At 37.2% G+C, this 16,386-nt stretch overlaps 1 protein-coding gene across 1 annotated transcript; it reads left to right on the top strand.

The window, feature by feature from the left end:
• Positions 1–10,655: 10,655 nt before the first annotated feature.
• On the top strand, positions 10,656–15,753 carry LOC122043474 (BTB/POZ domain-containing protein POB1-like). Its single transcript, XM_042604134.1, has 6 exons — positions 10,656–11,044; positions 12,016–12,153; positions 13,260–13,375; positions 13,463–13,526; positions 14,382–14,661; positions 14,749–15,753. Exons 1-6 carry the CDS (start codon positions 10,828–10,830, stop codon positions 15,581–15,583), a joined length of 1,650 nt encoding a protein of 549 aa, XP_042460068.1. The 5' UTR covers positions 10,656–10,827; the 3' UTR covers positions 15,584–15,753.
• The last annotated feature ends 633 nt before the right edge of the window (positions 15,754–16,386 follow it).

Below are 16,386 nucleotides of genomic sequence, written 5' to 3'. Positions count from 1 at the left end.
GAAGTGTTGTTGGACGCAGGCTAAGATGTGGGTGTGAATTGAGTCGATTGAGGAGGTTGGACGACAGTAGGCTCTTGTTCTTATTGGTGGATTAGGTTAGGTTGACTGTGAAGATGATGATGCAAAAGGGGACGCAGATCGTCACTCAAAAAATCATAGGAGTGGAAAGAAAGAGTGTGCGGAGTGGCAAACGAGAAGTTGAACTCATAAAAAATGACATGTCTAGAGATAATTATTTTTTGACTAGACAAATCATAACACTTATATCCTCTATGATTGAGTGGGTATCCCAAGAAAACACAAGGGGGTGGAACGGGCATGTAGCTTATGTATTGTGGTGGAGGGAAAGAGAGAATAACATAAACACACAAACATCCATAAATGTATGTAGGAAGGATCCTGATGGTAAAGAAATTGAGTAATTGGAGAGTATCTTGATAGGGAGAATGTTTAAGAGGTATGTTGCCATTTGGAGGACATGATGTCAAAATGATGGTGGCACAGAAGAGTGAGTAGGAAGAGTTCGAATCAAGTTATTAATTGCTCGAATTTTACGTTCAGCTTTGCCATTTTGTGGAGAAGTGTGAGGTCAAGAAAAATGAAACACCATACCATTAGTGCGACAAAATTGCTTAAATGATTCGTTATCAAATTCCCTCCCATTGTCACACTGAAAACATTTAATATTTTTTTCAAATTGAGAATGAGTACACTAAAAGATGAAAAATGGAAGGAACTTATAATTTTCTTCCAATAGGGAATGTCCATAAGAAATTAGTATAATCATCCAAGAGAAAAATATAATACTTATGACCTACCGAATTTAAAATTGGTGAAGTCCACAAATCACTATGTATTATATCAAAAGACTTTGTAGTGCAAGAATTCAAAACAGGAAATGACAATTTAACATGTTTTCCAAAAATGCAAGATTGTCAAACACAAGAGTATGAAGATGGTTTACAGTTAATAAATTTATTATTAATAAGTGAGTGTAAAACAAGTGCTTTTGGGTGTCCCAGCCAATTATGCCATAAAGCAGAAGAAAGAGCTGCAAAGGTCGATGGAGAGGTGGTGGGAGAATATAGATCCCCAATACTATCACATCTCATTAGTGGCATCCCCGTCTGAAAATCCTTCATAGAAAAATCAAATGGGTCAAACTCAATGGAAACATTATTATTAATGGTGAAATAATGCACAAAGATCAAGTTTTTAATGAGGTTAGAGGCATGTAGGACATTATTTAGAGTTAAGGGTGGGTGAGGTGAGGAAAGAGATTTTTGTCCATAACCATGAATTAGAATTTCTTATCCACTATAAACAATAATATTTTTGTTATTGCTCATATTAAAATAGGACGTGAGAGTACTTTGATATGCAATCATGTGTGAGGTTGTGTCGATATCCATGTACTAGTTTTCATCAAGAACATTATATTAGTAGGTGCATGGCTCGAAGGAGGTGGCACTTGGGCACTGTGGTGGATGATTGCCTAGAATTCCGGGTTAACGAGCACGAGGTGGATAAGCCCATGATGAGGTGGGGCAAGGACAAGGCGGAGCAGCCCATGCTTGTTGTCCCCAAGACCCTGACAGTGAGTATGGTACCCACTGGTATGGTTGTTACTACTATTGTGACAAACGTTGTTGTTGCTGTCCATCGGCATGGTTGCTGCTACCACGATCTTTTTTGTTGTGACTGAAGGATGTTCACATATCTTCACAATGATATGATATTGTCCACTTTGGACCTAGGTCCTCGTGAATTTGTTTTTGGGCTCTTCTCAAAAGGCCACATGTCAATGGAGATATCTTATATCCTTTTAAACCCATGATCTTTTCCAAATCTTTTCAATGTGAGACTTTGATTGAATCCCAACAATCCTCCCCTCAAACGAAGGACCACAATTACTTTCATGGTCCAGGCCCCCCGTGAGCATTTTGTCACTCTTGACCTGCTTCGGGCCTCCCTATATGAGCCTTTAGTCATCTTGACATGTTCCGAGCCTCCCTGCAAGCATTCACGTCCGATCACTCTTGACCTGCTAAAGGCCTCCCTGAAAGTATCCGATCACCTTGACCTTCTTCGGGCCTCCCCACAAACATCCAGTCAATCTGACCTGCTCTGGGTCTCCCCCTGAACACCTGGTCATCCTGACCTGCTCTGAACCTCCCCGCGAGCATCCGGTCATCTTGACCTACTCCAAGCCTCCCCAAAAGCATCTGGTTAACCTGACCTACTCCGGACCTCCCCGTAAATATCCTAGTTATTCTGACCTGTTTTGGGTCTCCCCCGTGAATATTCGGTCATCCTAACATGCTCTAGACCTCTCCACAAGCATCTGGTCACCTTAACCTGCTCTATGCCTATCCTCAACTTCATTTAAGGCCACCCCACTATCAGTACCCCGTGGTAGTTTTGATGTGATCAACTAAGTCAAGTTAGGTCCTGTTATGTTTTGATCCTTGTTTCTAAGTGTGTAGGAACTTAGGAGCACAAGAAGTCAAGTGAGAGACACAACTAACAAGAAAGATGGCACGGAAAGGAGTCAATAGGCTTGTCCAAGCGGAAGAGCACGCTAGTGGACGAGAAGAAAGCGCGTGGCATTTCTGAGGGACGAGAAGCCCAAGCGGAAGATTGCTCGAGAATGCTGGAAGATGAGTTCAGGTGAGCCCAATTTCGGATGGCCGAAATCACCTAAGTGAGTGGAATACCAGACAAAAAGTCAACTGGAAGTTGACTCTTGTCCAAGTGCTAGGAGCTATTTTGGGTGCCCCGGAGCTACTCCGGGGGCTTGGACCACTTTGGTCCAGCTTGGGCGCCTTGACTCCTTGATGTTGTGGATGAGCATCGGCCAAGCACCCAGAGTGAGTCCAGGCACTCGGAGCGGGATAAAATTTTATCCCAAGTCCATTGCATAGCTATTTGCAAGAAGATGGTATTTGCAATGCTAGGGGCGCCTAGATCGTGCCACATTAGCAAACGGTCAGTTTCGACCAGTGAGCTATAAATAGAGCCCTGGTCTTCTCCTTTTAAAAAACACACTTTATACTTTAACTTTCTTTCTGTCTCTCATTTCCGAGCATCATTTTCGTGTACGAGACTTCTCCGCCTTCGACGTTTTGTTCAAGAATGAGATCTTCTTATTGAGTCGACTTTCCTTGGAGTCACAATCCTCTGATTGCAAATCAAGTAAAAATTTGTGTCTCATACTCTTTTAATTCTATTATATTTTGATTAAGTGTGTAATTGATAAAGCCTAGTTGTTTAAGAAAGGTGTTTGCTGTTTTATTTTGTGCAAGACAATTTACCTCCCTCTTGTCGGCTGCTAGGGACCTACAATTTGTATCAGAGCCCAACCATTTCAGAATGACTAATCATTGAACGAAGTATACAAGACGATGGTCGGAACAAGCATCGACCCGCCGAAGTTCGAGCGAGACTTTGCACACTGAAAAAAAATAAAATGGAGGTATATTTCAAAACCGATTTCGATATCTCTCTAATTTTAAAAAATAGTTTTACAGTACCTACTGATTGCAACGGCGAGCTAAAAAAAGAGGAAAACTGGACAAAGAAGGAACAAGCTGAATTTGTCGCCAACGGAAAAGTAGAATTTCATCTGCTAAGTGCATTGCCACCACATGAGATAAATAGAATCGAAGTCCACAAGTTTGTAAAAGACCTCTGGGAAAAATTTCTGGAGCTTCACGAAGGATCCTTCGAAGCCAAGCTCGCAAGAAGAGATCTTCTTTGGAATCAATTGACGAATCCGTGACTAAAGAAAGGTGAAACAGTCCCTCAACTGCACACCAAGCTAAAAGAACTAGTCACCGAACTCATGAATCTCAGAGAAAAGGTAACCAACAGAGATTCACTAAGGTATGCACTTAACGCTTTTCCTAGAACACCTGAATGGTTATCTCTAGTAGATGCATATTACATCTTTAGATACATAGAGATAAGTAATTTAGAAAAATTATTTTCCACTTTGGAAATTCATGAGTCTAGATGTGTAGATTTAAAGGAGTCAAAGCAAAATATTGTCTCAAAGGCAAAAATGGACGAACCAGATTTTAAAACATCCCTCGACGATGACGAAACTACATTTATGGTAAGTAAGTTAAAAAAATTTAAAGCTAATAAATTCAATCAAGTGCAAGCCAAAAGAAGAAAAAAGAATGTGAGATGCTATCATTGCAATGAAAAAGAACTTTTCAAAGACAACTGCCCAAAATTGAAGAACAAGAATAAGGACAAAGGACCGACCTAGACAAAGCACAAAAACTTAAAGGCGACATGAAACTAAATGTCGTTATCAGAGTTAAGAGATTGAAACCCACGCCAGACTTGTGTTGATGTCAAGTCATGAAGAAGATGACGAAGCAAGCTCATTCAAAATGAGTATCAAGAGCATCGATGAAGGGGAGCAACGTTAGAAGGAAGCAGCACTACAGGGGGAGCTTCAGATAATGGGATCGATGACTAGAGCTGTCAATTTGGGTTGGACACGTCGGGTTGGCCCGCCCGGCCAAATAATTTAAGCGGGTTGGGTTGAAATTTTATCAACCTAAGCCCGCGGCGGACCGACTCGCCTAGGCTCGCGACCCGCACGGGTCGGCCCACGATGGGCTTGGGTTGGCCCACGAGTTGAGAAACATATGTAAGTGAGGTTTTATGCCAATTTATTATCTTTCTTTGTTATAATTTTGAAATAAAAATAGTATTTTTCATCCAACAAAATTACTCATTTATGTCATTTATATTTAAAATACATATTTATGGATACATTTGATTGATGAAACCTTTCCGAAGTAAAACTTTGAAGATATGAAATATTTTTAAAAATTTTTAAAAAAATTTGATGGGCCTGCGGGTTGGCTTGCCAAACTCGCAACCCGCCTTAGATTGGGTTGGGTTGGAAATTTCCCAACCCGCCAAGTTGATGGGTTGGCCCGGCCCGCCAAATGGTTGGACCGCCACGAGCCGACCCGCCCCATCTGACAGCTCTAGTCGATGAGGTAAGTCAAGTACGGTCTCTACCTCCTGACCAGTTATATAAAGTTATTAAATATTATCAAAAAATTCCTATCAATTAGAAAATAAGAATAAAAATTATTAAAAGAAAATCAAGAGCTAAAAGGAACTTTAGTAAAATGTTATCGACTAGAAGATTTCGACAAAATAAGAAAATGAAAAACTAAAAGAACAAATAGAAAATTTTAAAAATTCTGCATGTAGTTTTAGAAATTATCAAGGACTTAATTGATATTTTAGATATAATAAGGGTCAAATTAGAAAATTATCATCAAAATATGTTCTAAAAAAATTTTTAATTAATCCAGTAGGTGAGAACCTATATAAGGTTCCAAAATCATGTTTAAATTAAATTTTATGCATGTCTTACTTTTAAATTGATTTAATATTCTTTTTTACTTAGAATTGTCTAAATAAATTATTTCATATAATTTCTATTTGAATTTAATTTTATCTTAATTTTTTCGAGAAAGAGAAGTTCATTACTTATTTGTAAAAAAAATTGCAAATTTTTTTAGCCATTGAATTTTTTTTAATGATTTTTAAAAAAATATATATTTTGTAAATTTAAAAATATTTCATAGAGTTATTTTTATAATAATTTTTTTGTGAAAAATTATCATGTTCTTTATCCAAGAAAATATTTTTCAAATTTTTTTTACTGTTATTGAATATTCAATGAAATTTTTATAAAAATTCTCATTTTTAATATTAAAAATTCTTTAAAAATTAATTTTAAAAGATTTTTTTTCTAAAAAATACTTGCTCTATTAGATTTTTTAGAAAATATTTCAAAAATTTTTTGAGCTTAGAAACTATTTTTAAGTATTTTTTAAGAAAATACATTTACTTGTAGAAAATAATTTATTTCTACTTAAATCAATTCCATTTTTTTAAAAAAAATTATCATAGCTTTGGATATGTTTATTTAATTGTTATAAAAATTTTCAGAATTTTTGAATAATTAGAAATAATTTTAAAATTATTTTATCCAAACTATTTTATAAATCGTAAAAATTCAGATTTTTAAAATTTAACCTTCATTTTTTCTGAATGTTAGTCAATTTTCATATTTATATCAATGTTATTTTCTAGGATTTTCTCTATTTTTAATATGATCAAAGGGGAAAAAATTAGAGGTTAAGTATAATAGGAGGGTATATATTTTTTAAAATTTTACAAATGTTATTAATTGCAAATTATATGCTTGCTATTTTACTGTTATTTATTTTTTTAGTTTATCCTAACTTAATTTGGATTGCTCACATCAAAAAGAGAGAGATTGTAAGTACTACGTGATTGTTTTGATGTGATCAACCAAGTCAAGTTAGGTCTTGTTGTATTTTAATCCTTATGTCTAAGTATGCAAGAACTTAGGAGCACAAGAAATCGAACGAGAAATACAGCTAGTGAGAATGATGGCACGGGAAGGAGTCGACGGGCTCAGTGTGTTCGAGGGATGAGGTGTTGTAGAAGGATATGCTGGAGGACGAGAAGGAAGCGCACGACGTTTTCGAGGGACAAGAAGTCGGAGCAGAAGATTGCTTGAGAAGGTCGGAAGATGGGTTCGGGTGAGCCCAATTTCGGATGGCCGAAATCACCTAAGCGAGCGGAAGCCCGGACAAAAAGTCAACTGGAAGTTGACTCTTGTCCTAGTGCCCGGACCACTTTGGTTCAACCGGGTGCCTCAACTCCTCGGTGCTATGGATGAACATCAGCCAAGGTTCAAGCGCCTAGAGCGAGATAAAATTTTATCATGTGTCCATTGCATAGCTGTTTGCGAGAAGATGAGGTTTGGCACGCTAGGGGCGCCCGGAGAGGGTTTGGACACCGGAATCGTGGGCTATAAATAGAGCGCTAGTCTTCTCCTTTTAAAAAAAACACACTTTATACTTCAAGTTTCTTTCTGTTTCTCATTTCCGTATGTCATTTTCATGTACGAGGCTCCTCTGCCTCTGCCATTTTATTCGAGAAGGAGATCTTCTTACTGAGCGAATTTCCTTGGAGTAGCAATCCTTTGATTGTAAACCAGTAAAAATGTGTGTCTTGTACTCTTTTATCCATTATATTTTGATTAAGTGCGTAATTGACAAAGCCTGATTGTTTGAGAAAAGTGTTTGCTGTTTTATTTTGTGCAGGGCAATTCACCCCCTTCTTACCGGCCGCAAGGGACCTACATCCACATGGTATATGGTCTGGACCATGGCACTAGTACCAATTATTGCGTAAAGAGGAGGCAACACCTCTCAACCTCTAATGCGAAAGAAGAGTAAGAGAGAAATGTTTGACCCTTGGGCGACCGACTAGAAGGGGGTGAATAGCCTTGTAAAATTTAAACGAACCTTTCTCGGTCTTTATACCTTAAAACAATCAACACTTGCATAAACAAAATAAACAACAAAAAAAATAAGAGGCACGAAAGGGTTACTTGATTACAACCGGGAGGTTGTTAATCCAAGGAAGTTGGAAGCACACTAAACTTTCCTTCAAGCGGAGAAGCCTCTTTACAGTAGTTAACACACTCAATTACATAACAAAACTCAAGAGAATTCAGTTACAAGTGTTGTGTTCTATTTCCTAGGTTCAGGGGTCTTTTTATAGCCCCTGAAAAATCTTATCCTGGGTTGGAAGGCGCCTCCAACAGGCTGGAAGGCGCCTCCAATGAGGCACCAAAGGATAAGGCTTTATCCTTTTCCAACGGCAAAATCTGCCAAGTTGAAGGCGCCTTCAAGTGATTGAAGGTGCTTTCCATGAAGGGTTAAACGCACCTTCAAGTGCTTGAAGGCATCTTCCACCAGAAGGTTGTGAGGGCGCCTTCAATTAATTGAAGGCGCCCCTAGTAGCTACTACCAAGCTCCAAACTTCTCCTTTGGCTCTTCTGCTGCTCTGCTCACTAGGGTGATTTGGCAAACCAGAATAGGGTTCAACCGAATCCAATTTCTTGCCTTCTCCTCGAGCAGTCTTCCTCTCGGCTTCTCGTCTCTCGGACCGCAACGGGCGTCCTTCTCGTCCGTCGGTGTACTCTTCCGTAGCACCTCGTCCCTCGGACACACCGAGCCCATCGACTCTCTCTCATGTCATCCTTCTCGCTAGCAACGTCTCTCGCTCGACTTCCTGTGCTCCTAAGTTTCTGTACACTTAGACACATGAGTTAAATACCAACAGGATCTAATCTAACTTGGTTGATCACATCAAAACTATCACAAGGTACTAACAAGAAAGAGATCGCGCGGAGTAACGAGACAAAGACACACAAAAGGAGCAAATATGAAGAAGGAGAAGAAGAAGAGTTACCGTAATTTGGCAGTGTGTCTACTCCACAAAAACGACCAAAGTTTTATTAGAATTTTCTCTATACAATCACAAGAATCATGGAGTAGGCACGCTACCGAACTACAGTAACTCTTCTTCTTTCTCCTTTTCTTCTCCTTCCTTATATTTGCTCTTTTTGTGTGTCTTTGTCTCGTTGCTCTACACAATCTCTTTCTCTTTTCCTCTTCTTTCGCATTAGAGGTTGAGAGGTGTTGCCCCCTCTGTGTAACATTTTCCTCTACTACTACCATGTTTTCTCGATTATTTTTGCGATTCTGACCATGTTTCTGACCATTATTGTTGTTATTTGATGTATTACCAGAACGTGATATCGAACTTTGACCATAGTCAGACGCAACATCAATGGAGTCGTTGGTGTGAGAAGAGCAGTGCCAACAGCGCTAGCAGCGGCGACTACGACTACTTGTTTAGTCTTTTGGGTTTCCTCAAGGATTAACCTTGATCGTACCTCCTAAAAAGGCGATAAAGGATCACTCTATTGAATGAATGTAGCAACACCATCGTAGTTCTCATGTAAACCTACAATTAAAAACTAATCGTTGATTTGAAACCGGTGCACCAACATTAGAGAGTTGATCGGTAAGCATTTTGAATTCTTGGTAATAGGCCGAGATGGTAGGATAATCGTTCATTTGAATGTGAGTGAATTGGTTTTCCAAGTAAACGGCACGAGAAGTTTTGTTATCCTAGAAAATGTTTTGCAAGAGATAGGTGGAGATTGAATCCAGTTCCAAGATGGTGTGCAAGAGATAGGTGGAGATTGTACCATAAATCCATTGAAGGACTATTGCATCCAAGCGCGACCATAATGCTTTCTCAGTCTCGACAGCCTCTTCTTGTTCAGTCTTGGTTGGCTTTGATTTCGGTGGGATAATATAATCAATAACTTGGTATGCTCGACAATGAATTTTAAACAACTCCGGCCATGAAGAATAGTGTCCCTTTTCCGTCTCTAGAGTAATGGAGATGAAGTTTTTGACATTATTAATGGCCAGAGCAAGATAAAATTTGATTTGTTCGGCCATTGATATAGGAGAAGAAGAAGAGAGAAGGATGGGAAAGTGGAGGGGGGAGGAGGTTGCTGGTATATCTAAAGCTCTAATACCATATAAGAAATCCTATATGCTATATTTTTGTTCATCTTCGTCAAATATACCGGAGTGCATAAGGTTTATTAGACTACAATCAAGGTGATTATTTATATTATAATAATAAAAGATTAGGTAAAGATTATTTTTATAATAAGATGATTGTTTACATTCTAATAATAAAAAATTATTTATATATTATTTTCATAATCTAACACTCACGCCACAGAAAGAATGGAAAGAATATGACAATGCGTTTCGAAGGCAGGTTTGGATTCAATGTTTCAGTTAGATCATTGCCAGATTAATCAAACTTAAACAAACAATCAAAGCTTAGGATAATTTCTTGCATACTTAGGCCAAATTCTAACATAGGAACAATGATGATTTAGAATAATAACTTGACACAGTACGCTTTTAATATGACTTGGCATTTAATATGATTACTATTTTTTCTTAATAAGTTACAAATTTATCACTTTATTTCGTTTAAATTGGTGGTTTGATCAATTGAACTATTATAGGCTTTTAGTTGTTCTTACGGGATGTCTAATTGACTAGAGGATGATGACATATTTATTATAATGGAAAAATAAATTATATGATTAACATAACTTCATATAAATTAGGGAGGAATTGTGAGGAACTTAATGAGTATAATTATTTTTTATTATAATAATAAGTTTTTAGTTGCCCCTGTATGTTGACGATAACTATTTCAATAGATTTTGAGATTAATTCTCAACGAGTGTAAAATATTTTATCGAATGTCAAATTTTCTCATGCAATGAGTTACTATATCAGGGTAAATACTTCCTATGATAGTATGATTTATCCAGTATAGGACTATATTGGAGGAATAAGATGACGACTTCATTTAGTTTATTTAATTTTTAGATTGAAATTCTAGATTGGAATGAAAAACAAACAAATAGAGAGATTTTTTACATTTAAAGTCAATTTTATTATAGATGCGTATATTACTTATCATTTTATTTAGAATGTCTTATGGGATTCGGGTTTAGACATCTAAAGTCATTTTTTTTTTAAAGAATTTCTTGTGTATAGTATAGTGCCAATAATTTTATATTCAAGAACCAAGAACTATGGAAATTAAATAGGTAGCCGTTTGAAACTTGAATAAAAGTTTCTTGGCATACTGTAGCTGATTACTACTACATAATGCTACTTTCAGATTTTACATAAATGGTGGATGTGCGGCGTTTTCTTTGCACTTTCCCTCTGCTGGCGGGTCTGGAATTCAAGCCATCGATCTCTCCGTCGTCGTTGCCGTCTCTCCGCCGGGAAGCCGCAATTGGGTTGAGATTAGCGTTCGGGTGTGTCTAGGGCTCAATCGTGAAGGAGAATGAGAGAATCGGGAGGGGCTCCAAAGCTAATGATCGGTCGCGCCTGCGACGCAACAGATCCCCGACCCTCTCTCGTCGCCGACAACAACTTTGAATTCGCTTTCAACTCGAGCACCTTCTCCGACCGTGTCCTCCGTCTCGAGGTCATGGCGGAGCCGCCCGATGCCGGGTCCAGCCACCGCAAGCGCAGGAGGGACGACGGCACCAAAGAAAAAGGTATGGGTATCCCCTTTCAGCACACGGATTTCCTCTTCATGCTTGATTGAATCCCTTCGGATAACTACAATATGGTATGGTACTCATACCTGATCTTGTTCCAATTGGACTAATTTCTTTATCGTCAAAATCTTGGCCTTTGTCTGCAGTGCGACCTATCTGTCTTTCTTGTGCTGCAACCTATCCGTATGAGTTGTGTGCACGGTTACGAATGATGGATTTTTGGTCTGTATGTTTTGGGTGGGTAGTTCTTAAGTATCTTTCTTATTGGCAGCCACGTTTAATAGTGACTGATTTAAGTATTCTTCACAATTCAAATACAGTATTTTATGGCTGGCTAGCTTCGTTGGAAATTAATTATGAAGATTGAATGTTGGGGGTTGTTCAACGTGGAGGTCAGAAAGATATTTGATTTCACAATTCTCTAGATCGAGTTCATGATAGATAGTCAATGGAGGTTGTTTGTCATATATCTATAGATGTGACATGAATAGTTGGTTAGATTCATTACCTTTATTATATATGTGTGTTTATTGGAAGGAAAATGAAATTGTTTCAGTGCCGAGAAAAGAAATGGATTGTATTATTTTATTTCCACTCTATTTTATTTATCTTGTTTATTTGAATGGAATTGAAGGACGCTTTCACTTATTTTTGTTGATCTTTCACTGATGTGCAAATTTAATTTCCTTTCTTCTTGATTTTGGGCTGAAATAAATTAGAGGAAGTGTGTGAAATTGAATTTGATCCTCTTCTCTATTTCCTTCCAAGTAAGGAAGAGAAATTGATCTGTGTTTTCACTTCTTCTTTTTCTGTTGATTTCATCTGTGCAAATACATAATTATTAGTATCAATCTTTAATATATATTCCTGCTACATTTAATAAATACCAAAACAGAACTAACACATATTGTTGCCAAAGTTCTCGTTTGCTTGTGCTGATAATTCTTTTCTTTCTGATGTGCTTTTAGCATTGGAGTCTGCAAAATGCTCTTCGGAATTTGCATCAAATTGTGAGCCTAAGACCCATGATTGTGAGGAATATGAAAATCATAATGAAGATGATGTGTCAGCGCCCCATGAATTGACACCAAGTGCATTGCAAGCTGGTATGAGTTGATAGCTTCAACCCTTAGCATTAAGCTAAGCTTTAAAAAAATCATTTTGTGTTCCAAATATTAATGCTTTTGTATTTTTCCTATATTAATTTTCTCTTATAAGCCAGTTAAATTTTTAACAATGATTACCCTCTATATTGCAGATTAATTTGGATTTATTTGAGTTCAAATTTAGCCCTGCCAGCTTCGGAAACCTAGTAATATGACTTAAACTATCTTTAGGTTGAAAATTCCATCCCTTACTTCGTCCTTAGATTGGAGTGGGCTAAGCAATTCTGACCCGGGTGTATTTTTTTTTATAGTTCTTGTATACATTGGTCAGAAAGGACAACAAAATTCTGAATTGTGTTTAGACATAATTTTTATCTACTTAAGTGCTATGAGTTATTCCATATCAAATATATTTATATCCTCAACAAGTCTTCTTATGATGGCTGTCAGTGTTTTGTTTTTCTTTTGAGGAAACACCTGTCAGGATATATGTTAAGCAAATTCTTTGATCTGTTCTGACTAAGTCGCCATCTTAAGCAATGAAATTCATTACCACTAGTTATTCATCTATATTGCCTATATTTTTATAGTATCTTGGTTTTGCTTAACTCATATCTGCAATTTGTAGATACACAGAAGATTTGCTTGATTTTCCTGCATTCTCATAGCACTTGCATTTGTTGCCTAACTTAAAGGGGAAAAATATATTAATGTATCAAAAGCCACTAAAGATTCACTTAAGAGTTGGTCTCCTAAAGAAAAAGTTTATGAGCTATAGTCTTATAAACGATGTATATGCTAAGTTGCTAACTATTTGGTGTGCATGAATGCTATCCCATTGACCTCTTTGCTTGGCTTTATCACTAGTAAATGTATATACTGTTTACTTATGAAAGATAAATACATTTTGCTAGATATTCAAGTTATTCTTGTCGTCAAAGTGTTCATCAAGTGTATATGTGACAATAAAGGACAAATCTTGTAATTTTCCTGTTCCAAGTTAACTTTCGGCACTCCCAGCAAAACCAAATTCAGGACAAGTTTATTGCTGTCATTGTGATGTTTGTTCTTCTTGTTTCTAACCGATTATCTTTATTCATCTGCAGTAGTTGATTCTGAAAATAAAGATTCGTCAATTATGAGTTCTCCTTGCATTCTCAGAGTTATACCCATTCACATTAATTCTGCTATTCTCTCTGCAAGAAGTCCTTTCTTCTACAAGGTTACAATTATCTTCTATTGTCATACTTGATTTTATGGTATGGTTATAACATGGATTTTGTTTTTGCATGTTTTTTTTTTCTTTTAGCTTTTTTCAAATTGCATGAAAGAGTCTGAAGGGCAGGATACATTACTAAGAATTAATGAATCAGGTAAGCAGTCCAAAGTTTTGTTTGGTTTAAGTGTATATGCATTCTAAGCATTACCGCTTGGACAAGTCTCCATTGGTAAACTGCTGTCTTAGTATTTACATACTTTCTTAAGATTTTTTAAGGAAATTATACTTCTCTCTTTTTTGTAAGGGTAATGGCAGTCTACCAAGTCGTATATGATCCTTCTCGAGCAATCAGTTGCCTTAAGATGTGATTCTTTCTCTTCCATATTGTGATAAGATACTTATGATAGGTTTTCCTTTGCTAAGCACTAAGGTGACGGGTGACCTATACATATAGGAATTCCTTGCTAAATATGAGGTTCTTAATATGCTAGAGGTTGAATTGGATATGTAGAATTTAAATTGTGGTTTCTGTTATTAGTTGGAAAGGATGTCCAATTTTTTGTGGGAATTGAGGCCTTATCTATGGAATCTACACCTGTATACTTAAACCTTTTGTGGGAACCCTAGTATACTTTGTTGTTCGTGAGGAAGGGGAGTGCTTCTCATGGTCGTGTCTGGGTGTCTTATCTTGTATCTTCTCGCATGTCAATTAGCAAGCGATATAAATTTTTTTAACACTGTTAACTATCAAGGAACGAAATCTCAAACCCTTATAAATATGGGATTCTAATAACTTTTCCTTATAAATATGTAAAAGTAAAAAAAATCAAAAGGGGTGTCCTTTATTTTTGTTATCATCAAAAAGGGAACCAGTTCAAAAAAATATTAAAATAATACTCTCTTCTCAGTCAGAGGACAGGGATTCTTAACAAAATTCCATAATTATTTAATTCTTTTATTGCAACCCTTGCAGGACTTACAACTTCATTTTTTTCCCCGTTTTAAACAGAGGAAGCTGCTTTCATGAAAGTCTTGAGTTTTATGTATAGTGGAAAACTATCAAATACGTTTGAAACTCCCCTTTTGGATGTGCTGAAGGTTGCTGATAAGTTTGAGGTTGTTTCATGCATGCATTATTGCAGTAAACTACTTCGAAGTTTGCCTGTGACAACAGAATCTGCACTGTTGTATCTGGATTTGCCTAATAGCATTTCATTAGCTTACGCTATCCAACCTGTGATAGATGCTGCTAAAGACTTCCTTGTCAACAGTTACAAGGACATTGCTACGTGAGTCTTACATCTATGCAGATCTAGAGGTGAGCAAATGTGTTACACGTACTTTGTGAACCTCACCGTTGGAATTTTCCATTTCAGGTTCCAAGACAAAATAATGAATTTTCCCCTGGCTGCCATTGAAGCTATTCTATCAAGTGATGACCTTCAAGTGATATCAGAAGATGATTTATACGATTTTGTTCTGAAGTGGGCTCACACACAGTATACAATAGTGGGAGAACGTCGTGATATTTTGAGTTATCGCCTACTCCATCATATCCGTTTTGCTTATTTGAGTTGTAAGAAACTAAGAGAAATTGTCAAGTGTGATGGCCTGGATCATGACCTTGCTTCCAAACTAGTAATTGAAGCCCTCCTCTTCAAGTTTGAAGCTCCTTCCAGACGGCAAGCCCTTGTTAATAATGAGTTGAACCACAGGCGTTTTGTGGGAAGGGCTTACAAATGCCTTATACCGAAGCTGGTAGAATTTGAGAGGCCGCACCCAGAATGCATTGTCTACTTGTATCTCAAGAGGGAGGAATGTGCCAATTTGTTCCCATCAGGACGGCTCTACTCTCATGGATTCCATTTGGGTGGGCAAAACTTCGTTCTCTCAGCGAATTGTGATTCGGATGAACATAATCCATTCCGCTGCTTTGGACTTTCCCTAGTGATGAATGAAACAGGTTCAATCTGCTGCACAGTAGATTACGAGGTTGCTGCAAGAACCATGCAGCTGGCAGGAGAATTTGTAATAATCAAGAAAAGAGGCCGCTACATTTTATCCGGTGGGACGGCAATAACTTTCCCGAACTTGATTGAGATGAAGTGGAGTGCTTTCATGGCTGGAGATAACCCCTATTTCATCGATGATACCCTCCACTTGAGAGCTGAAGTAAGTATCAAACCGCCTCAACTAGCTTCAGTGCAATAGTGGAATCGTTAGTCTTGAGTGTTAGAGTACCAAAATGCAACAAGAAGAAATGGTGAGTTTTTTCAGGGCAAACTCTCTGCCTATAAATGGCTGCGGTAGCTAGAAAAAGATTGATCAGTTTGAAATTTTTAACTTCAACAGTCTATTAGCCTTTGCCGATTTTGAATCAATACAGTCTATTAGCCTTTGCCAATTTTTAACTTTCCTCGAGTTTTGTTTTGGTCCGCGCTTCCGATTATGCGAACACGAGTCGTAGTTTCTCACCAGATCTCGCAGGATTAACTACGGAGGTTGGGGAAGCCATGGGACCTGTAGACTTGGTAAATTGTTCAAAGCTGCATCTCATTTTGGTTTCTTTTTCCTGAAAAAAAAACGCATTCTATTTTTTTTTTTTTCTTTAAAAATCGTGCATTTTTTTCCTATGTATTTCAAATACTCTTGGTTAGAAATTATATACTTTTGGTAATTTTACAAGTGAAACTTTTAATTATTTTGAATGCATAAAAATATCATAAGAAAAGTATATGTCTGTATAATTCTTAACTTAAAATTAACCCTTTCAACTCAACAATATTCAAATGCAAAAAAAAAAAAAAAAAAAACTTTAGTATGACATTTTTTTTGTCAAAAATATTTGTTTGAATCATTAATGAATTGATGAAGATGGCTGGGTGGGAATGTGGATCAAATGAATGACTTCAAGTTGTCTTGTATGTAACCAAGAGTGTTAGTTGTTAGGTTAGGAAAGGGGTCTTCAGTGTTGACCCTTCGATGTTCAAGTCAGTGATAGAATAGATGAATAG

Source organism: Zingiber officinale, chromosome 1B (assembly GCF_018446385.1).
Source record: "Zingiber officinale cultivar Zhangliang chromosome 1B, Zo_v1.1, whole genome shotgun sequence".
NCBI lineage: Eukaryota > Viridiplantae > Streptophyta > Magnoliopsida > Zingiberales > Zingiberaceae > Zingiber > Zingiber officinale.
This window is presented reverse-complemented; position numbering and strand designations above follow the sequence as displayed.